Below are 21,567 nucleotides of genomic sequence, written 5' to 3'. Positions count from 1 at the left end.
ACGCTTGATTTCTCGATCAGCCTCAGGAACGGCGCGCGGACCTAACATTTACACAAGCCCCATCCCTAACAAGGGGGGGGGGGTTCTGTTGCATATGCACCTCCACTGACCACGCTGAACCTGAAGACGGGTCGCCGCGTTATATGTACGGTGTCGTTCTCGAGGGGCTCGAGTCTTTTAGCGAAGCGTCTGTCTGTGCTGTACCGTGTGGCACGCGGGGTACCGTATGATTGTGTCGCCTGTCGGTTTGCGCCCCCTGCGGTGTACCAAATACCCTGATGTTCGTCGGTGGTGTTTTACTACGCGTGCACTCTAGTCTCACTACTACACACAAAAAGCTGGGGCCAGCAGTGGGGCCGGGGTGACGGTTTCGGTTGAAGATCAAAATCAAAATGCGAGTGCTGAGCCAATCACTATGAGGATGCCAGCAAGCATTGTCGTACCGGATCGCTTCCCCGAAGACAGCAGAGGTGAATCGGGGCTTTCTGTGGAAGAAGAAGGGTCCATCTTGGATCACTGACAGCTTCACAGCCGGTGCACGGACTGGCCACTTCACAGTTGCGCGAGTTGGCGAACCACTCAGGACTTCAGAGCTAGTTGGTCACAGACCGCATATCTCTTTTCCCACCACAGGCACAGGAGAGTGCCGTCGCCCCACAGCGGCTACAATTAATCAACTTACTTTGCTTTTCAGCAAACTGAAGGCATTGGACGGACGGAAAAACACCCCCCTTTTATGCCTGACCCTGGGCATGGCCTCTCTGGGGGTGAGCTGGGTCGGCCACCTCCGGGTCTGCAACTCGCACGGTGGGTCCGCGTCCGGGCGAGCATCCGAGGCCCGCGGTTGTCCTTTCGCTGGTCCAGGGTTTACACTTTTTAGCAGACCGCGGGCCGGACTGGGCGGCCTGGCTGGGCTGTTGCTGGGCGGGTGCTGCAGAGACGCTCCGGAACTGGCCGCCTCGTGACGTCTAAGTTCGTGAGTCCGATCACCAGCGTCTAAGTTTGAGCCCGTCTTCTGTCTACCCCCCCCTCTACTACCCATCCATTGAGTGCGCGCAGACACGGCAGAAGAGGTCAGTGGTCAGTGTACAGATGGAGAGTTCGAGAGAAGATGGGGCGCGGCGGCGGGCTCTAGCTTCAACACTGGTAGAGTGAAAAGTGTACACGGCTGACACGCGTACAGAATGAGATACGTAGTCTCCACGGCAACGACACATCTCGACGCACCTCGAACGCAGCTCGAACACACCGAGACCGACCGAAGAACTACGGCTTTAACTGGGCAAGAACCGTAACCGATGGAGCACAAGTCGAGTCGAGTGCGTCATCATCATCCCAGAGTACAGAGGCTAGACGAGAGGCATGGAGTCCCTCCGGCGTCCTCTACCCTGCGGTCGCTAGAGCCGACTGCTGAATCACCGGCACCAGCCCGCCGTCACAGATCTTTCCGCATCACGCCGGCAGCCCTTCCCTCACCGGTATGATACGCGTCGCCCCCTGGTTCCGCCACAAGGTGCAGCAAGTCCTGGCACGGCGGCAGGGAAGGGGGGGGGGGGGGGTGGATATTGGGCTTTGGGCTTTGGGAGAGCAACAGAAGGGCCACCGGGTATACCTGGAAAATACCCTGCGACCGCCTGGGTATCGTGCCGATTTCCTCAATTTTGCGTCAGATTTTGCCCCAGACCAGCTCTCAGACTCAGGGAAACTCGCGAGTTTCCAGAATGGAGCACCAAACACCCTCTGTTTTCCCTGGAAATTTCCGGAAACGCAAAGTGCTGGGGACCCTCTGTTTTCCTTTTTGTTTGCCGGAAAAGCTTGTGCAGGCCAACGCGTGAGGGCTCTCGGGTGAGGGCGGCCAGTGCAGAAAGGGCGCATGCAGGCAAGAAAGTAAGTACGCGAGTAGGGAGGCGAAGAACTGTCTCGCAAGGAGATATTAAGGTGCTAAAAAAGAAAAATACGTGCTCGCATCTCGCACGACCTAATTCCTGTTGCCCTCGCCCATGCTCTCGCTGACGACTTCCCTCACTGCGCTCTCGTCCGGCCGCCCGGTCGTGACGACGCCCCGCGCCGCGTGCACGATGCGCGCCGACTCCAGCCGCCGCGACGCCCTCGTCACCGGCTCCGCCATGCTCGCCGCTGCGACGACTGCCGTCTCTAGCGCGTCGGCCAAGTCGGGCGAGTTTGGCAAGATTGGCATCTTTGGGATGTCGGATATCTCGAGCCCATACCAGCCCGGCGGCCCCCAGTCGGGCCCCGACGCAACCTTCGGCTTCAAAAAGTCGGACGGCGAGTTCCTGGCAAAGGGCTACCAAAAGGTCCGCCGCCGCCCTCGCTGCCGCCGCCCTCGGGCGCCGCATCGCCAACTCACCTCCACTCCGCGTTCCCCGGCCGCCGCCAGCCCTCATCGCCCCCCCTCGCCGCCGCCACCTTCGCCGCTGCTCCCTCCCCCGCAAACCGCCGCTCCACCGCCGCCGCCGCCGCCGCCGCCGCAGGACGTCTCTCGCGAGAAGAAGTCCTTCTTGGAGTCGTCGTCGCGCATCTCGTCGCTGCAGCCCAAGATTGACTCGAAGACGTGGTGGTTCCTCCGCGACGAGCTCCGCATCCAGGCGCGCGCGCCGCCCGCCAAACTCGAGTGTGGCTGCCCCGTCCCCCTGCTGCCGGCCGCCGCCGCCGCCACCAAACCCTTGAGTCTCGCTCCTCGTTCGTCCGCTCCCACCGCCGCCGGCACCGCCCCTTCCTTGGCGGCGTCTCCGTAAGCGCCCGCCGCCCGGCTGCGTCGCTTCCAAACCGCGATAACTCCCTTCCGCGGCCGTCCGGATTGGTCCCGGCAAACACGCAGCCACTTGAGCCGCGACCGCCCGTCGCTTCCCCAGGCCTACACTATGCGCTCGTCGATGCTTGCGATGAACGGCGTGCTCGAGGGCGAGAAGAAGGCGCGCGCCCCCTCGCCCACCGCACGCCCCGCGGCGAACAGGGTGGGGGGGGGGGGGCTGTCGGAGGGGGGGGAGCAGCTGTGCAGCTGTGCAGCTCAAAAGGACGGGGGGAGGGGGTCTGCTGCGTGGGAACGGTGAAAGTCGTCTGGGCGCCGTTCACCCCCCCCCCCCCCCCGCCCCCCGGGCTGCAGGAGGCGGCGACGAAGGCGTACAAGAAGTACTGGTCCGAGATCGAGGCCTTCGACCTCGCGTGCAAGAAGAAGGAGCCCGCCCTGGCAAACAAGGCTCGGGTCCCCCCCCTCCCCCTCCCCCCCCCCCCTTCCCCCCGAAGGCACCTCCTGCCCCCCCCGTTCGTGGCCACCTCACCAAGCCGCCCCGACCCCACGCCGCAGGAGTTTGCGGACGTTCTCGCCGCGCTCAAGACGTACACGGACATCGCCGCGTGAAGAGATTAGACCAGAGCCTGCCGACGATATCGGGATCGCCTGACACGGGCCTCCCCGGCACCCGATGCGCCCTCTCCTGTGTATGAAGCACTTGGGTCGGCGGCGCGGGACTGTGTGTGATGCTGCGCCGTTTTACATTTACAACAGACCAAACCAACCACAAGAAGCGCGATGAGCGAGACGGAATGAGAGACGAGACTCGAGAGAGCAGAGACCGCTGCGCCGGGCTGGGCGAGCGAGTGCGACTCCGCCGAACACAGCGGCCGCCCCGCATGTGCTCGCAGTGACACAATCGGCCGACACGGTGGGACCGATCGCAATGCCCGCCTAGCCCCCTAACCCCCTTCCCGCGACCGTACGTACAGAGGAGCGCGCTGCCCCTCGGCGCGGCGAGGCGGCGGGCGCCGCCGCAGCTGCCCTCACCAAAACTCAGAGTCCTGCGAGTGAGAAGGGGTCGGTGAGCCAGCCGTCGTCGAGGTCAGTGAAGGCGGTTTCGGGCCACCGGGGCGTCGCGGCGGTCGTGGCGGGGGGCAGGCGCGAAGGGGGGGGGATGTAGGGCGGCGCGGTGCGGAGGGAGGCGGCAGAGGCGGCAGAGGTGCCCGCGCCTCGAAAAACATAAAGTCTGTGATGGTGAGCATGAAGAGCGACATGGTGAGGACGGACCACATCGTCCAGTACAGCGAGCAGCAGTTGAGGAAGAGCGCGCCCAGCGTGCTGTACACCAGCGCGTACCGCCGGGTGTTCATGATGCCGAAAGCCATGCTCCTTCTGATACCTGTTCCACGAGCAGAAGCGGTGGAGGCGAAGCGGCGCCGGGGGGAGATGCTGGCAGTGCCGGCGCGTGGCGCGGCGCTCGGGTGGAGGTGTGTGGCCAAGCTCGCGCCTGTGGCTTCTTGCTGCTCTAAATAGAATATCGGGGCTTAGGAACGCATGTCGGTCACACAGTCCACCTGTGTGATGCACGCCCTGCGAGCGGGGCGGGGTGCGCACTGTCCCTCTGTGTTCGTGTGCGTCGCCCATCTCTCCCTGGAGATGACTGCGCTATTTTGTATTTTTTTGTACGCATGTGCGTGCCCGTTTTATTCGCTCCCGTTCCTCCCCTGTGTCCCTGATCGTCCTTCCAAGATCCTGCTCGTGCAGGTGGGGACCCTGTCCTTCTCCCATCCCTTGTTTGGTGTGTCCGTTTTATTTATTATTTTCTACTGCACTTTGTTTATTTCCCTCGTCTCAGAGTTTGACCGTTTTTATTATGAGCGAGTCGTGCTTCGCCGCCGTCGCCGCGATTCCCGTGCCGCCGCCACGGAAGGTGGCACGTGCTTTTGCGAAGCCCACTTTGCGGCCTTTGCCGCTTGCCCACCGCTTGGCTTCGTCGACGGGCGAGTGCCTTACCACACTCGCCTCGGCGTTACTCGAAGCCGCGAGCTTGGATGCGGCCACAAGAGCGGCCTGCTTGGCACGCAGCTGCGTAATCGTCGGCCCGCGTGCGCGGCTCTTCACGGCCTGTGCCGGCGAGTTGGCGTTCACGCGCTGAATCATCATCGTCATGGCTGCTGTCTCGCTCGCTCGTGCGTCCTTGGAACTTGTGCCCGCCTCCTTCTCCTATGAGCTCGTATGCCACGTCGCCGCCTGTGTTTGGGTTTATATGTTTGCGATTTGGAATTTGGTATTTGTCCAGCTCTTTGTTTATTTATTTATTTACGCATGTGAGAAGCCGGAGGAAGGTCGCTAGTCGAGAGAGATTGCCAGTGGAATAGGGAGTCCACCGTGCTGCGAACCTGTCACTGTCCCTTTTGTCAGAGAGAGAGAGATTTTTATTAACCAACAAGAAATCACGACTCTCACAGTGATTTTGGGCTCGGCAGCTTGTCAGCCCTCAGCCGAAGCTGGGGCCGGTCCCGTAGCCGAGAGAGCCCGCGCCGATGAGTTCGACGCGGTCGGGGGGGCCTGCGGAGAGGCCAGCGAGGTGGCGATCGCTGTACTTCATGGTGCCCTCGGTGGGGCGGCTGACAAGCCAGAGGTCGATACTCTGGACGACCCATAGGATGCCACGAATGCCTGAAGGAGAGGGAGGCGAGGCCAGAGGCAGGCTCAGCTGCTCTCGGGTGATCCCGCTTTGGTGGCCGAAGGACCCGATGGTCCTGTCACACATTCGTGTTCCGAGTCGTGGGGGTAGAAGAATTCGAGGTAGAATCGAGTCAGCACATCCTTGTAGTACAGCGGGGACCGCCAGGCTCGCCGGTCAGTAGCAGGAGAACTAGGAGAGCGCAACCAGTAGGAGGCCCGCGCCTGCCCCCGTGCCGCCGGGTGCAACCTGTCCTATACGAGAGAGGAATCCCTGGGGGACCCTGTCGTGTCACGTGTGGGTGAACCCTGCCCAGCCCCCCTCCGTGTCGCGATGCGCTCCCCGCTCCCGTTCCCCTGTGTCCCTGATCGTCCTTACAAGATCCTGCTCGTGCAGGTGGGGACCCTGTCCTTCTCCCACCCCTCGTTTGGCGTGCCCGTTTTATTTATTTACACACATGTCACGCAGCGAGTGCAGCCGCAGTCTGCGACACGGCCGGCGGCGCACCGTCCAGATCGGACGCCTTTCCGGCGCCAACCTCGTACACGTCGAGCGCGAACTCGCCTACTCACAGTGCGCCCACGCGCTCTCCACGACTGCACGGATAGAACGCCGCGCAGGCAGGTAGTGCACCCGCGACGCCCTCCACCCAGACCTGCAGCTGCGTGATTGAGGCGAGGCTCGACGGCTTCGGAGGCTGCTCGGCGGTGTGCTCGCCTAACTTGGGCGGCGGCGGGTGTGGGGAGGCGTCGAGACGCGGGCCCCCGCCCCGCCCCCGACACCCGGCCCAGGCCTCTCCCGCAGACCTGTGGCTGGCGACCACTTGTCGCTGAAGCGGCTCCACGGCACGAAGAGCGTCTGCGGCGCCGCCGCCGCGGAGGCCGGCGCGAGCTTGAGGTCCGCCTTGAAGGTTCCAAACTGGCAGCGATATGGGTTGATCCGGCTGTCGCAGAAGGCGAACTTGTAGCCGTCTGTGACGTTGCCGGCGGCGTTCTTCAGCTTCAGGAGTAGCCCATCCTCGGCCGAGGCGTCGGGAAACGAGGAGAGCAGCGGCGAGCCGGTCAGTGCAAAAACAAAGCCCGGGGCCCGGAGGGAGGGCACGATGCGGCAGACACCGGAGAAGCGGCCGATCGGTGTGCCAGCGGCGTCCTTGGTGAGATGCCACGAGGACGTCGAGCGGCCACCCATCACCGGATCCGACTCTGTTGTGAATTTGTGCGTGGTGGAGGCTGCACCGTCAAAGGTGACGAGCGGCACGTAGGCGTGGGGCAGAGGGAGGAGAACCGAAAGCATCTTGGATATAAAGGCACCCGACCTCTTCGGCCGCTGGGTTCGGACTTTTTGGTATGGTATGGGGTATCTCGCCAACCCACCTGGAGACCATACCCCCCCGCCTGTTGACAGACCCAGCCTCCCACTGAGGGGACCATACCCCCCCCCCCCCCCCTCGCCCCACCGCCGGCCGCCTTACTGCTAGGTAGGAGGCTCCAGGAGGCTGCAGACACCGACACGCACACTAGATACGCGCGGATGGCCGCCGTCTTCGTCTAGAAGAGCGCGGCGGCGAAGTTGGCAATCGCCTGGGCGAGCGGCGGGCGCGGCACCCGCGCCGGTCGCCGCACCTGCACCAGCAGGCGCCGCGCCGGCCGTCCCCGTGCGGGCGGCTCCGATGGCCGCCGCGCCGGCCGCCCCGCGGGCCACCGCACCGGCGAGGTCCTCCATTGGCATCGCCGTGCCGGCGGGTGCCCCTCCGGTGGGTGCCCCCGCTCCGGTGGTCGCCTCTCCGGTGGTCGCCTCGAGCGGGTTGGCCGGCTGCGCCAGCGGCGCAACCTCTCGGGGGACTTTTAGTACATCGCAACACAAAGGTCAACCAACTTGGACGGCTGGCGTTCGAGATCTTGCCGAGCATTCTGAGCGACGGCTATGTTGATTCGCGCGACATTGAGGCGCTCCGCAACCAGAAGGGTGTCGGCGAGGGGAGTGTGTTAGGAGTGTGGAGCAGCTGCAGCAGCTCCGCGACACGGGCGCGTGCTCCTACCTCATGGCGCTGCGGGCTCGGCGGCGGCAGTAGAGGCCGAGGGACCATACCCCCCACCCCTGTCGAGGGCTAGTCTTGGGCGGTCAGGACCATACCCTCCCCCACCCTTTGGGCCGCGATGCTACCATACCATACCCCGCAAAAAGTTGGAACCCTGCCGGGAGCGCTCAAAAGAATTTTACAAGGCAAGAAACCGCAACGCCGCGCAGCACAATGGTCGCGATGCGCTCCCCGCTCCCGTTCCCCTGTGTCCCTGATCGTCCTTACAAGATCCTGCTCGTGCAGGTGGGGACCATGTCCTTGGCTTCTCCCACCCCTAGACCGAGCACCCGATGCAGAATGCAGGATGCGGATGCACTGTCAGCTGCACCCGACGGACAAGCTCTTTGGGTCTGATTTTGCATCCTGCATTCTGCATCCTGCATCCTGCACCAATCCATGCAGAAGAATCAATTTTGGGTCCGATTCTGGTTTCTGCATCCTGGGGTCCTGCATCCTGCTGCACTCCTGCACATACCGCCTCATACGGCAGACACTAAACATTTTGGGCTGGGTTCTGCATTCTGCATCTGCATTCTGCATATTCAGAGAAATACGGAATATAGAATCAGCCCTTCTATGCAGAGGCTAATCCATGCAGACTGCAACCTGCATGCTACAAGAGTGGCGTGCCGTCCTCCCATTCCTCCCACGCTTACTACATGGACTAGTTGCAAATACGGGTGGTGTGATAATGACCACTTTTGATGTTTTTTTGTCCGTGTTGCTCCCAGCGCCCTCGCCCGCGCTCCCTGAGGCGCCATGGCTGGTGCTACTAGTATGGGGGGCTACCTGGATACCGCGAGAGCGACCCAACTCGTCGACATCGTCCGATGATGGTGCCTCAAAGTCAGCCTCCGGAGGCTATCGTCGCGTCGAGCCGGCGGTGGCCGTGACATGTGGTTCCACCACCCCTCGCAGGCTTTGCCTCTGACCGCCACCGTTCCCAGGCTGCCTAATGGGATGGAAAGGAAGGCTGGGCGAGCGTATAGAAGCGTGCTCGACCTCGTCGTGGCAACCTGCACGGCAGCGCTGGTAGGTGCGATGAGTGTCGTGCCACCTGACCCGAGACGGGTCGCAGGTGTCGTACCGAGCGTGTCGAGACTGTGTCCTGATGCGCTCTGTACGGGTGAGTCACGTCGGCGTCAAAGGAGCGACGTGTGACCTGTCAGAGCTTGATCTCCGATCTCAGCGGCGTCGAGTCGCCTTCGGTGGCGACAGCTAGGATGCATCTCCTCCGTCGTTTTTCGCGCGATGGCCCTGGGAAGCTGGCGGCGCACGCAGGCGGACCTTGTGTGTGCGCGGAACGCTTAAAAAGTGGGTGCTCTACGTCACTTTTTTCGTAGATAGTGCCGAGCTGGCCGTGACAGCGTTTTTGGTAGTTTTTGCTTCTTTTTGCACCACAGACTTTTTGCAACTAGTCCATAACCACATGACCATGTGGCTCTTACATGTGCATGTGCATGCACATGTGCATGTGCATGCACATGTGTTGTTGTTACACCGCGACTCTCAGTTCCCCTCTCAACTCTCAAGCGTCAAGGCGGCCGCGCCGCGGTGTGGGCGAGCGGGCGGCGCGGCGGCGATGCGGACCTCCCCCAAGCCCAGCCGCCAGCGCCGACCCGTCGTCCGCGGCGGGCGGCCGGGCGCGTGCCTCCGGCTCCTCCTCCCCGCCACCAAGTCGCTCGCGCCGCTGCTGGGAGGAGGGGGGCGTGTGGGCCGACCGCGCGTCGTGCAGCCAGCGGTCGGAGGCCGCAGCGCGCAAGCCGGCGGCAGCGATGCACTCGTCCAGCGCTGCGCGGACGTCGAAGCGCGTGCGGAGCAGCGCGGACGCCTCGAACGTCGCGCGCTCCATCTCGCGGATGCCTGTTCATTGAGAGTCAGGACCGGTTGCCGGTCCACTTCACGGGCGGTCGCGCGCTCCGTCTCGCGGGGATGCGTCGTGAGAGCTGCGCCGGCTCCTCCAGGTTGGAGATGAGGGCGGTGAGGTCGCCGAGCTGGATGGCGGGAGTGAGCGTCACCTAATCTCGGGGCGTCTCGGGTCATCTCGGGCAATCTCGGGCAATCTCGCGCCATCTCGGTCGCCCAGCTGTACGGCGGGGCTGAGCGTCACCGAGCCGTCCTGCTCCTGAAGCCACATCTGAGTCAAGTCGAAACCGGTCAGGTCGCTCATCAGCCGCAGCCGCTGAATCGTCCGCAAGTGGCGCCGCAAGTCCTCCTTGATCGCAACCTCGATCGCGCTCAGCAGGAAGCCCCCCCTCCACGCGCCGGTGCGGTCGCGCCCCGCCGACGGCCGGCCAGGCCTGCGAGATGAGCCGAGATGAGCCGAGATCAGCCGAGATCACCCGCTCCCCGCCCGCGGTCCGCCAAACCTGCCGCACGGGTGGGCGTAGAAGCAGGCGATGTGCGGGTTGACCTGCGAGACGATCGTGAAGCAGCAGCCGAAGGCGCCGAGCAGCTGCTTGAGCGGCACGTCCGACTCGAAGGAGCCTAACCTCGGGACATCTCGAGTGATCTCGGGTGAACTGCTTGAGCGGCACGTCCGCCTCGAGGGGAGCCGTCTCGCAGCGTGATGCGGTCGTCGCTGGCGTCGAGGTGGTGGAAGGGGCGGAGGGCGCCTACGCGAGATTGCAACCTCAGCAGACGATCTCGGACAATCTCGCGTCGAGGTGGTCCAAGGGGCGCAGCGCGCCGTCGGGGCCCCGCTCCAGCAGCACGACCGGCTCGATCAGCCCAGGGACGCACGCCGAGGCGGTGACGGCGGACGCGATGTCGATGTGGGGCGTGTCGATGTGGTTGAGCATCAGCGGCGGCGCGCCGTTCCCTCGCGACTTGAGCGGCGTGCAAGTGATGTTGAGCGTGCGGCCAGAGTGCCCGTACGCCTGCTCGCAGCTCTCGAGAGTCTTGCTGCACGTCCAGAGGGCTTGTGCGCCCGAGGTGCCACCTCTCGGGCCATCTCGGGGCCATCTCGGGGCCATCTCGGGGCCATCTCGGGGCCATCTCGGGGCCATCTCGGGGCCATCTCGTGGCCATCTCGGGGCCATCTCGGGGCCATCTCGGGGCCATCTCGGGGCCTCTCGTGGCATCTCAAGTGATCTCGGGTGTGAGCTCGGGGCGGCGCCTCGCGGAAGGTGAAGCCGCGAGTGAACCAGGCGAGGCCGCACCGGAACTGCTCGGCGTCGTACATCCGCCCGTGCCGCAGCAGCCGCCACAGCTGCCGGCCCACCGTGTCTGCCCGCCCCTCGCTGTCGGCGAAGGGGCCTTCCGAGCCCATCTCTCGGAAGAGGTCGCTCTCGTCCTCGAGCACCTGATCTCGCGCCATCTCGCGTCATCTCGCGCCATCTCGCGTCATCTCGCGCCATCTCGGGGTCATCTCGCGCCATCTCGCGTCATCTCGCGTCATCTCGCGCCATCTCGCGCCATCTCGGGCCATCGCTGGCACCCGCTGCAGCTCGTCGTCGGTGCGGCAGCACGCCATCGCCGCCACCACCGCGCCGGCCGACGTGCCGCTGATCACGGCGGGTAGCAGTCCCTCGCTGAGTAGCGCCTTGAGAACTCCGTAGTGGTAGATGCCGAGCGTTGCTCCGCCAGACAGCACGAGCGCCTCGTTGCCAAAGGCGACGTGCGCGGTTCGCAGGAAGGCGGCCGTGTCGGGAGAGGTGGGGCGCGTGTCGGCGATCCTAGGCGGAGAGGGCATACACGTGCTGCACCCAACGACGAGTGAGAGAGGGCGGCTGTGTCTTGAGTACCAGCACACGCCCTCTGTCGTCTCGAGTGCTAGGCGGTGCACAAGGGTCCGTCCTTCCGTGCCAAGGGCCGGGCGATCCGACGCGGCGACCTGCTGAGCTACGGGGAGCGACGGGGAGCTCTGTGTCCGCATCTAGAGAGGCGGTCCAGCGCAGCGACGTGCTGACCTCCTCGATCAGCGCAGAGATGGCGTGCTTGGTGCCGGCGCGCGCGCGGCAGTAGAGCTCGTACTCCTGCACGCCCGCCACGTTTGGCTTGAGGCACGGCAGCAGCAGCCGCATCAGCGCCGCCGCGTCGCCCTCCTCCCTCGCCTGCCTCAGCCGCTGCGCCGTCGCCTGCGCGTGCCTCCAGTCGTACAGCTCCGACTCCAGCCTCGCGCGCCACGCCGCTCGCCCGTCGCTGGCGTCGAGCGCCTCCGCCTTTGCCAGCCACTCCGCGTACCCCTCGCCAGGCTCGAGCGGGACCTGTGCCTCCCACGAGGTTGCCCTCGCGAGCAGCCACTCGACCAGCTTGATCGTGCAGCGGACAGCCAGGTAGCCGACCAGATCCGCGACGATGTTGGTGAGGATGAGGAGGAGGATCGGCCACCGGAGCATCCGGCTGGTGCCTTGCCAGCGGCAGAGCACCACCACGATCACTGTGGCGCCGAGCAGCGCCATCAGACCGTCGACGCTCACGCCGACCACCGTGATCTTGAGCGAGAGCGCCGTCCGCACGTGCCGGACGATGTCGACCTGGATGTCCTTGAGGAGCTGCACGATCTGCCGTGCGTTGCGGGTGAGCTGCGCGGCGAGCGAGTCGTCCACGGCCCAGAGCGGCATCGCGGCGACGGCGAATCTGTCCACAGCTCGACCGCAGCCCACTCCGTAGTACAACTGTATGTCGGCAGTCAGTCAGTCAGTCTTACACACCTCGTAGCACCGAGGACGGGCCCACACGCACACACAACACACGCTGCACACGATTCTTGGCTCGCGGAGCCGACACACAGGGTTCCGGCTCCTGTTAGGATTCCTAGTACCCTGGCGAGGTACTTCCAGCCTGCTGTGAAAACAGCTGACGCAGTCTCGCGGGGCTCGTCCCAGCAGGCGTGACCTGCCTCAGCAGTGCCAGGTCGGCCTGACTCGGCGCTCGATTGAGCCTCCGAGGCTCGGCATCTGGCCAGTGGGTGCACTGGACGGACTCGTGGAGGTGGTGGCAAAAAGTCCGGCGCCACCTGGCCCACTCGCTGAGGCCGCGCCGTTTGAGCTGTGCCAGCGTCGATGATTCGGCGGATTCTGTCACCACATGAGCGGTGAGGCGGCCTGCGAGGCGTCCGAGACGGGGGCGGACACCCAGTCGACGGACCGCGGCGCAGGGGCGCCGCTCGAGCTGGCCGATGCGGACGGTACTCGTCATCTCGTTCCATTCGCATTGGGTGCGCGACTTTACCCCTATCAGCAGGACGGCGTGCGCTGGCTCTTCGGCGCGGTCACTGGCGCGCACCTCTCTGGCTGCTACGGTGGCCTCCTGGGCGACGACACCGGACTCGGGAAGACGCTGCAGGCTATCACAGTCGTGGCGACGCTGGTCACTCGGGGCCTCGCGTCGAGGGTGATTGTGTGCGCGCCGGCGAACCTGGTGATGGTGTGGAGCAACGAGTTCGCGAAGTGGGTTCCTGGTGGCGGCTTGAACGTCGTCACCGCCGGCACCGGCGGCGTGCACACGGCCACGGCGCTTCAGCAGCTCCTCGCTACTGCCGCACCAGCCCATCTCATTGTGATCATCGGATACGAGCAGGTGCGGCAGAACGCCCGCCGCTTTGCCTCGTCGCGCGTCGATCTACTGCTGATGGACGAGGCGCACAAGCTCAAGAACACGGAGTCGGAGGTCTCGTGCGCCGTCTATGGAATCTCTGCGGCTCGTCGTTTGTGCATCACCGCGACGCCCTTCTCAAACAACATCTGGGAGCTCTTCGGCGTCCTCGCTCAAATTTGTCCCAATCTCATCGACCGCTCCGCGTTCGAGACGTTCGTGGCTCGGCCCATCGAGGTAGGCCAAGGGACGGCGGCAGCGGCGGCGGCGTGGGACATTCTTCACGGCCTCTTCGGGGTAGCCACCGCAGGTGGCGGCGGATCGTGCGGCAAGCTGCAGCTGCGGCGAACGAACCGTGAATTGCGGCGGGGACTGCCGCCCAGCAAGACGTTCATCATTGTGCACGGCCTATCGGCGCCGCAGAGCGCGCTGTACTTAAAGATTTGCGCTCGGGAGCTCGCTGCCGACAGCGTCAGCAGCAACGGATTTAAGCGGCTCCTCCTGCTGCGGACGGGTTGCAGCGAGCTGCAGTCTCTGCGCTCAAAGGCGGAGGCCAGACCGTCGCTCGCGATGGAGGTCAAAATCTGGCCACGCGCGCCAGGCAATCGCCTCTTGCTGTCCGGCAAGCTACAGGTTGCGGCGAGGCTACTCGAGGGTATCCTAGAGATGAACGAGCGAGCTGTCGTCGCGTCGTTCGAGCAGGCCCCTCTTGAGCTGCTCCGCGCGTGGCTGCGGCATAAGTATGGGACACATGCCGTTGTCGTCATCAACGGCAGCATTAAGGCAGCGCGGCGTGATCGGCTGTGCAGCTTGCTCAACGACCTCTCCTCGTCGTGCCGTGTCGCACTCCTAAGCACGTCACTCGCGGCTGGCCTCACTCTCGTCACTGCCGGCGCAGCGTCTCCATTCGGCTCTGCGGAGGCGAGGCTCGCCTCTCGGGTTCCCTCGCCCCCCCGGGCAAGGGGGGACCCCGTGAGGCGTGGGAGTGCCTCGCCAGCTAGTACCCAGATAGGGCTCTGTGCACCCTGACTCGCACCAAAACGCCCTACCTATCTACCTATCTACCCCCCAGGCCGCGCGCAGCGAAGCGAAAAAAGACGAAAATAGGGGGTACCTACCTATTGCGGGGCCCTCTGGGGCGGTCAAAACCGGACCTACCTACCTATTGCATAGGGTCTAACCGGGGTCAACAGACCCCCTGAAGGAGCCGGAACCCTGGGGTCGGCAGGAAAAGAATTTGCTCGCTCTCGTACGGGGGTCATCCATCCCTCTCGCGTACCGACAACGTGCGTCCCTCACCTCCTCATGCTCTCCACGCTACCGCGCGTGCCCCCCATGCCCCCGGTGGAGGTGCACGCCCGCTCTACCGCGGTTGTCGTCGTGTCGCTGGCGGTCTACGAGTCGCCGGCGTGGGTCGACTCTCTGCTGACAAACCTCTTCCTCTACGCCGAGGAGAGGATAGGAGAGAGCCGAAAGACCGCACTCTCAGACCAGAAACGATCACTGGCAATCTATGAGAGCTCGCAAAAATGGCTTCATCCCACGGCGCCTAGGATGGCACACGTGTCGTCATCCACCTGAACGCCCTGGCCCTCTACTCGGCGGGCGACATCGCGGGCTGGACGAAGGACCGGCGCGTCCACGTCAACCAGCACCGCATACCAGTCGCCTGGGGAAGAGGTGGCGGCCCCGCTCTCGTAGCCAACCCTCGCATCGTCCTAGCCGCGATCTGCCCCGCACAGGCAGCATCCTCTACGCGCACGCGCTCAACGCCATCGCGGCGGCGGTGCAGTGGCCGGCGGCGCGCTATATCGTGCTCCAGGCGTCAAACATGCTCTGGGTGCGTCCCGGCATGGAGGCGCGCGTCCGCCGCTTGCGCCACTCCCTCGGCCGGCGTGACTGCGCGCGCGAGCCGAGGCGCTTCCCGGCGCCACATAGATGCCTCGGGTTACATCCGCCCGTGTGGCGCGTGGCGCGTCACGGGCGCAGGCCCCTCTGCGCCGCCGACAACCCCCGTGTCCACCGCCAAGGCGCAGCACCGCCCCTTCTACCGCCGCCGACAACCCCCGTGTCCACCGCCAAGGCGCAGCACCACCCCTTCTACCGGGAGCTGGTCGAGCCTGGCGCCTGCCTGATGCACTACCACGAGGGAAGCTACCACGAGGGAAGTGCACCAGCTTCTACCAGATCGGGACCGTCCTCGCCTATGCCCGCCGCTGGCAGGACTTCGTCGCCCGCGTGGTGTCGCACGGCGCCTGCCAGCTCTGGTTGCCGCCGAGGGCACGGACGCCGTGCGGCACGACGCCTCCGCCCTCGTCGGAGCCAGGCAGCGCTAACTCGACGCTGGGCGCCTCTGTCCACCTCGACGAGATCCTCTTCACGCCCAGCAGTCCGGAAGAGGCCTTCTTGCCGGCCTTTGCCGCCAACGAGGGCGGCCTTGCCCCGCACCGCGTCGCGGCTCAGCTCTGCTGGCGCCCTCGGTCGACGTGGCCCTTCCGAGACGGACGCGGGACGGACCGAGATCTGCTGATGTTAGGCGCGAGAAGCGGTTGAAGATCCCCGTCGACCCAGCGGTCGTCCTCGCCATCTCGAGGCATGCGCCGGTGACCCTGGCGAGCCCCGACGCGGGCTTCCTCGAATCGGGCAACGCGACGAGGCAAGCTGCGACGTACTACGCTGTCAAGCGAGCGCCGAAGGATCCAACCGATCCCTACTACGAACGCAGCCACGCCCCTTCGCTCTCCGGAATATTCTGGCGTCGCACCAGGCGGCAGTCAGTCGAATGAACCTAGCTGTGACTCACTCATTCGAGTACGTTGAGCATGCTGGAGTACCTTGAGCCACCCGCCTCATGTCGGAGAGCGACCGTGCCTCGTTTCGCCCTTGCTGTAGAGTTGCTGTAGATATATTTCACGCGCTGTATATAGGTATATAGAGAGAGGAACGCGACGAGGACGGCACGCCCCCGAATCCTAGCCAAAAACAACCGCCCCCACAGCACACCCGCGCCCGCGCGCGCGCTCTGGGGCTAGCTCTGGCCTCTGGGGGAGGCGCGGGGGCCCCGGAGTCCCCCTGTCCCCGGGGCCCACACCCGACCGTGCCGCGTGCGCGACTAGTCGCGCGCCGCGCGGAGCAGTCGCGGGGAAACGGCTCGGGGCCCCGGCTCTTGGCCAAAGTGCAGGGGTTTCGAATCGCCGGGCCACAATCGTTTTATTGATCAGCAAAATTGAGCTAAAAGTATGCAGCTACGTGTGTGATCAAAATTGTGCAGCATGGGCGCATGGCCCGACCGCCGACGCGCACGGTCAGCGAGAGCAGCGCGCGCCGACCGAGAGGTGTGTGTCGCAAGGCGCGTGATAGCCTGGTGATAGCACGGAGTGGGCGGCCCCGAGTTTGAAAACGGCGACGGACGCTTGCGTCCTAGCCTCCAACAATGCCTCCCCGGCGCAGAGGGGCCCCCGGAGGGACGCTCAACCGCTCCACGCCACGCCGCTTGCGGCGGTCCTATTCCCAGCTTCGCTGCGCACCGCGTATTATTTTTCTCCGGCTGCTTCGGTGGCAAGGTGGACCGCGTAGGGTTAGGCCCGCTCGTGCCACGCCACGGGGCGATCGGCGCTCGACCCGCCTTTATCCCCACCCGCCACCCGACCGTCCGCTGGCGCTGCCACGTCCTCCTCCATCTCTGACAAGCACCAGGAGTCAACAAACTCGCGGGCTCTGGCGGCGGCCGCGATCCCGCCATGGCCGGCGAGCCGCGGCCGCGGGTCGGCCGCGACCGCCGATGGCTGGGCGAGTACCGGTCGCCCCTCTTCAACTCTGGTGCCACCACGTCCTCCGCAGCCTCGTCCTCGTCGGATGCCGCCGGCTACCACTCTGAGCCTGCCGAGGCGGCGCTCTGCTACGACGTGTCCACCGACCGCGGCTACGCCGCAGCCATGGAGGCGGTGCGGTCGGGCAACCGCGCGGCGCGCGCCGAGGCGGAGGCGGTGCGCCGGGAGTACATGGCGCTCCACCGCACCATGAGCAGCTTCGCGCTGCAGCTGCGCCGGCTCGCGCAGCCAGAGCCGGCGGCGCCTCCCGAGCACGAGCCGCTGCTGGCGCCGGAGCACCCGTCCTACGCCGCGGCCTTGGAGGCCGCGCGGTGGGACAGCCGCACGGCGAGGGCCGCGGCGGGGGCGGTGCGCGGCGACGGCGCTGCGGCCAATGGTCACGCGGGCCGCGACGGCGGCGGCGTGAATCCGTTCCCGTGCTGGGCCGAGGCTGCTGGGAATGCGGGCGGCGGAAGCTGCCTGGAGGGCGGCGGAAGCTGCCCAGACTGGCTGACGGACCCGCAGGTGCGAGTCGCCTCCCCCGCCGGCCGCGTCGGAGAGGTCCCGGGAGGAGCCGAGAGCGGCCCGAGACGAGAGCCCGAGGCAAGGCCTCTCGAGGTCTCTAGGCGGGCTACTCGCCTCCGACTGCGTCGGAGATCCTGCCCAACTTTCTGCTGAGCCCGCGGGCCCAGCAGTACGTCGCAGAGAACGAGGCCAACTACTACGTCGCCTGGAACATCTACTCCTTCCCTGCGTACGGGCTCTACCTCTCCCTCTCGCGCAAGGTTGTTGCCGCACCCACACACGCACGCACGCACGCACGCACGCACGCACGCACGCACGCACCCACGCACGCACGCACGGCTGGCCTTGCCAGTGAATGTCCCTCGAGGAGGAGATGAGAGAGGTGGCCTACGCTCTCGGCCCTGGACTCACACCAGTGGAGAAGCTCCCCCTCTCTCCTCGTCGACGTCAACCCATCTAGGCTCACCTCGGCTCACCTCGGCTCACCTCGGCTCACCTCGGCTCACCTCGGCTCACCTCTCGGCTCACCTCGGCTCACCTCGGCTCACCTCTCGGCTCCCCTCCCCTCAGGTGGTCGACTTCAACCTGAGCTATATCACCGGCTTCGGACTCAGCGAGCCGAGTCGGGCCCTCCCTTTCTACGCGCTCTGGGAGGACGCCGCGTCGACCACGCTGGCCGCGGCTGCAAACCCGGGCGACGCGGTCCTGCAAGTGGCCTGCCGGGACGGGTTTGCGGTCGGCGACACGATCCGCGTCGGCGAGGGGGCGAGCGCGGAGAGGAGCACGGTCGCCGGCGTGGGCGGCTCCATCCTCCAGCTGGCGAAGCCCCTGACCGGCGGCCACCTCAAGGGCACCGCGGTGATTGTGCTGCTGCAGGCCGCGCGCGAGCAGCTCAACGCGCCGGCGTCGATTTGGATTCCTGGTCTTGGGGAGTCGCGGTACGAGCTGGTCCCGTGGCTCGGCTGCCGGTGCTCGTGGCCGTGCACGCAGCTCTGCTGGCGCTGGCTCTTTATGAACACGCAGACGCTGGCGACGGTCTGGATGACGGTGACGGTCCTGTTTCTGTGGGTCCTCCTCGAGGGGCTCGTCATGGACCTGTACATCCTCAAGGCGCGACCTCGGCCATCTCGGCCTCGGCCATCTCGGCCTCGGCCAACTCGCGGACACCGCTCAGACCTCGCGCAAAGCCCAGACCTTGCGCGCCCTCCCCGCGACGCAGGTGCCGGGCAAGACGTCGCTCGCGCACCCCTTCTTTTGGAGCGACTACGTCGAGGGCACGCAGCCCTTCTCGCTCAAGATGGCCATGATGCTCGGGTGCACTGGCGACACGTCCGAGACACGCCCTCCCTCGCCGCTCGTCCCCACCACCTCTCCACCACCCGCCGGCCGCTCATCCGCCGGCCGTCGAGACCTCAGCCTCTCTGCACCCGCGCCGCCGCCGCCCTCACGCCACACACCCGCCGACACGCTGAGACGACGCGTCCGCAGGTACACCGTCTTCCCGTTCTTCGTGCTCGGCTTCCTCTTTGGGGGCATCAGCAAGGGCACCAAGGGCGACGAGGACACAAAGCCGCAAAACTACCTCACCTCGTACTTCAACACGCTCTACCAGCTGCGCATCCTCCTCCGCTCGCTCGCCGCGAGGCCCGAGACCAGCACCGACTCGTACTGCACGCTGGTCTACTGGTCCGCCTCCTCCACCGCCCACGCCCACGCGCTCGCTCGCACGATCGCACGCACGCGCGCGCAGACAGACGGGCGCACACGCACACACAAACACCACCCCCGCCCGCAACCCCATCAACCCTCGACGACCGCCGGAGACCTCCCGCCCTCTCCTTCCGCCTGCTACTGCCCACCAGCCTCCCGCGACCGCCCCATCGCTGCCGACACCCTCCCCGCTCACCCCCACCCCCTCACACCCACGACAGGACCATCCTCGTCGAGATTTGGACCGTCATCCTGCCCGCCTACCTGCCCTTCCTGTGTCCGCTCGTGCTGCAATTCTACTTTGAGGGGTCGCTGCAAAACATCTCAAAGCTCTACGTCGTCTTCGTCATCGTATTCAGATTCATCGGCGCGCGCTGGCGCCGCGCGGCCCGCCTGCGTAGCACCCGAGATTGAGCCGCCTGCGTAGCCAGCTCACAGCGAGCCGCCGCGCCTCCCGCGGCCGTCGTGCCGCCGAGGGAAGCATCCGCCGGCGGCCGGCGATGCTGCTCATGACGTGCGGCCTCTGCGCAGGTGGCTTCGGCCTCAAATTCGTGCAGTTCCTGCTCTGCCTGAACCCCGACACACAGCGGGCCACGACCAAGGTGTGGGCGGGCCGCCGCGCGCAGAGCGAGTGGCGCAGCGCGCAGTACCTCTACCTCTGGGCCCTCTGGCTCTTCATGCTGCTCATCGGGCTGATGATGAAGTGGAAGATGACCTACCTCTGGCTGTGGACCGTGCCCGTCCTCGCCCTCCTCTATTGCGCCTTTCTGCAGGCGGCGCCGCCCTCCTAGCAGCCCGCCTCGTAGCGGCCGCCCCGCGCAGGCCGCTCTGTCGCTCGCACCGCTCTGTCGCTCGCACTGTCGCTCGCACCGCTCGCCCGCGTGCGCCCGGCCTGGAGAGGCGCGGGGAGAGCCCGGTCCGCGCCGCGCGCGAGTGGGGTGGAGGGACGTTTGCCACAACCCCACAACGCCTTTGCTCGCAGGGCTACGAGTACTGCTTTGCCGGCGTCCAAGCTTGCCCACCGCACACCGGGCCGGCCATCCACTGCACGCAAGTCCTGACGACACTTGCCTTTATCGCCGGCTTCGTCTTTCTGCGCGGCTGCTTCCTCTTCCCGTGCCTCTGCGCGCCCGAGCTGCCCGCGTGGCTCTTTTTCCCGCCCGACAACCCGCCGCCCAACCCGATCGGCGAGGGCGACATCGACTGGCAGGCGGCGATGCTCATGCTGAGCAGAGCCCTGCGCGGCTTCCCGCCGCCGGAGGACTGCGTGTGGGCGCCACCCGTGGGGGAGGCGCCCGCCACGGAGCTGTGGAGACACGCAGGCGCGTGGGGTCTCTGAGCTACGTAGCAGCAGCCAATGTACTGGAGTATACGGGTTTGGTTTTCGCGCGCGACTGTTGTACGTCTCACGGCGTGTATGTGTGTCGTACTCGCACGTACCGTGTGGAGTGTGTTGTGTGTCTCGCGCCGTCGCCTCTTCAGGCCGTTTCAGCACTTCTTTTTCCCATGTGAATCACCCATGTCTTGCACCAAAAAACACCATCACCTTCACCTTCTCCCGCGAATATGCAATATCGCAAAAAAGAAAAACGCGCCCCCCACCATCCACAGAACCACACCCACACTCACAACATGCACATGTGCCCGTGTGAAGTCCCGTGTGGCTTGTTCAGCAGCCTTCCGAGGCGGACAGAAGACCACTGAGGCCAAAACGATCTCTCTCTCTCTCCTGAGGCCAGCCGTACCTTCAAAACCCGCGGAGGCGGCCCGACGCGAACAGATGCGAGATGGTTACACGGATAGATAGGAAGGCAGAGAACATTCAGTCTCGGACTGGACACCAGCACGGTGTGGGTGGACGCAATACAGACGACAGAAGGTGACGGCACGCTCGATCGATCGAGCGACACACACACAGACACACAAACTCACTAGACACTCAGCCAGCTGGGCTGCCACACTCGATCAGCGACCAGCCTCCGGCGGGGCCCCCGCTACCATGCTACCATCCAAACCCGAGTACAAAGCGCCTCTCCGAGAGCGCTGCGCAGACGGTCTACTCATCATGGAGGCGCAAGTGACAAGTGTCCACACACACACACACACACGCCACACGCGGGACACACCGCGGGTGCCATCTGCCATACACAAAGCATTACTCTCACTCACGACACACGGGGATCGGGTGGAGCGGCGGCGGCGGCGGCAGCAGCAAGGGGCCAGGATATGCAGCAAGGAGGGCGGAGCTGCGCCGAAAGGCGAAAGAAGCCGAGAGAACAAGGGAACGGCAGGCGGCGGCGGCGCAGGACGAGGCAGAAGAGAATGACGCGACAGAGGAGGAAGTGACAAGGGAGAGAACGACGAGAGTGGGACGGCCGCGAGGTGGCATGAAGGTTGCAGCGAGAAGCGGCGAGAGACTGCGAAAAGAGATAGGAAGAGGCAGACTCCCTAGGGTGGGCGACGG

The 21,567-nt window shown here is 65.4% G+C and overlaps 6 protein-coding genes across 6 annotated transcripts in view; 4 read left to right on the top strand and 2 right to left on the bottom strand.

Annotated features, from left to right (window-relative positions):
* The window catches only part of EMIHUDRAFT_214389 (hypothetical protein), a gene marked incomplete at both ends in the record, with an annotated part of 3,850 nt that extends 3,669 nt beyond the window's left edge, over positions 1-181 (top strand). Inside the window, one exon of the mRNA XM_005763937.1 lies at positions 165-181. Coding sequence (XP_005763994.1) covers positions 165-181 — 17 coding nt within the window. The remainder of the gene's footprint in view (positions 1-164) is intronic.
* A 1,807-nt stretch (positions 182-1,988) lies between these two features.
* EMIHUDRAFT_437557 (hypothetical protein) lies at positions 1,989-4,158 on the top strand. Its single transcript, XM_005763936.1, has 6 exons — positions 1,989-2,315; positions 2,493-2,645; positions 2,874-2,975; positions 3,125-3,223; positions 3,326-3,818; positions 3,987-4,158. Exons 1-5 carry the CDS (start codon positions 2,001-2,003, stop codon positions 3,377-3,379), a joined length of 723 nt encoding a protein of 240 aa, XP_005763993.1. The 5' UTR covers positions 1,989-2,000; the 3' UTR covers positions 3,380-3,818; positions 3,987-4,158.
* A 1,708-nt stretch (positions 4,159-5,866) lies between these two features.
* Positions 5,867-6,734, bottom strand: EMIHUDRAFT_437554 (hypothetical protein; the record flags this gene model as incomplete). The annotated part of the gene is made up of 3 exons (XM_005763935.1): positions 5,867-6,005; positions 6,075-6,158; positions 6,248-6,734. 3 exons carry the CDS (start codon positions 6,732-6,734, stop codon positions 5,902-5,904), a joined length of 675 nt encoding a protein of 224 aa, XP_005763992.1. The 3' UTR covers positions 5,867-5,901.
* A 2,664-nt stretch (positions 6,735-9,398) lies between these two features.
* EMIHUDRAFT_104628 (hypothetical protein) lies at positions 9,399-12,086 on the bottom strand (the record flags this gene model as incomplete). Its single annotated transcript, XM_005763934.1, has 8 exons — positions 9,399-9,539; positions 9,632-9,821; positions 9,891-10,013; positions 10,174-10,485; positions 10,683-10,825; positions 10,961-11,198; positions 11,357-11,364; positions 11,433-12,086. The coding sequence occupies 8 exons, from the start codon at positions 12,084-12,086 to the stop codon at positions 9,399-9,401; spliced, it is 1,809 nt and encodes a 602-aa protein (XP_005763991.1).
* A 466-nt stretch (positions 12,087-12,552) lies between these two features.
* EMIHUDRAFT_214381 (hypothetical protein) lies at positions 12,553-14,088 on the top strand (the record flags this gene model as incomplete). Its single annotated transcript, XM_005763933.1, has 2 exons — positions 12,553-13,998; positions 14,068-14,088. 2 exons carry the CDS (start codon positions 12,553-12,555, stop codon positions 14,086-14,088), a joined length of 1,467 nt encoding a protein of 488 aa, XP_005763990.1.
* Positions 14,089-18,247: 4,159 nt separating this feature from the next.
* EMIHUDRAFT_452369 (hypothetical protein) lies at positions 18,248-20,629 on the top strand. Its single transcript, XM_005763932.1, has 6 exons — positions 18,248-18,503; positions 18,613-18,707; positions 18,882-19,079; positions 19,325-19,454; positions 19,580-19,837; positions 20,086-20,629. Exons 1-6 carry the CDS (start codon positions 18,405-18,407, stop codon positions 20,440-20,442), a joined length of 1,137 nt encoding a protein of 378 aa, XP_005763989.1. The 5' UTR covers positions 18,248-18,404; the 3' UTR covers positions 20,443-20,629.
* The last annotated feature ends 938 nt before the right edge of the window (positions 20,630-21,567 follow it).

This window comes from Emiliania huxleyi (genome assembly GCF_000372725.1).
Source record: "Emiliania huxleyi CCMP1516 unplaced genomic scaffold EMIHUscaffold_61, whole genome shotgun sequence".
In the NCBI taxonomy this organism is placed as follows: Eukaryota; Haptophyta; order Isochrysidales; family Noelaerhabdaceae; genus Emiliania; species Emiliania huxleyi.
Note: the sequence above shows the minus strand (reverse complement) of the source record. Positions and strands in the feature narration are given on the sequence as shown.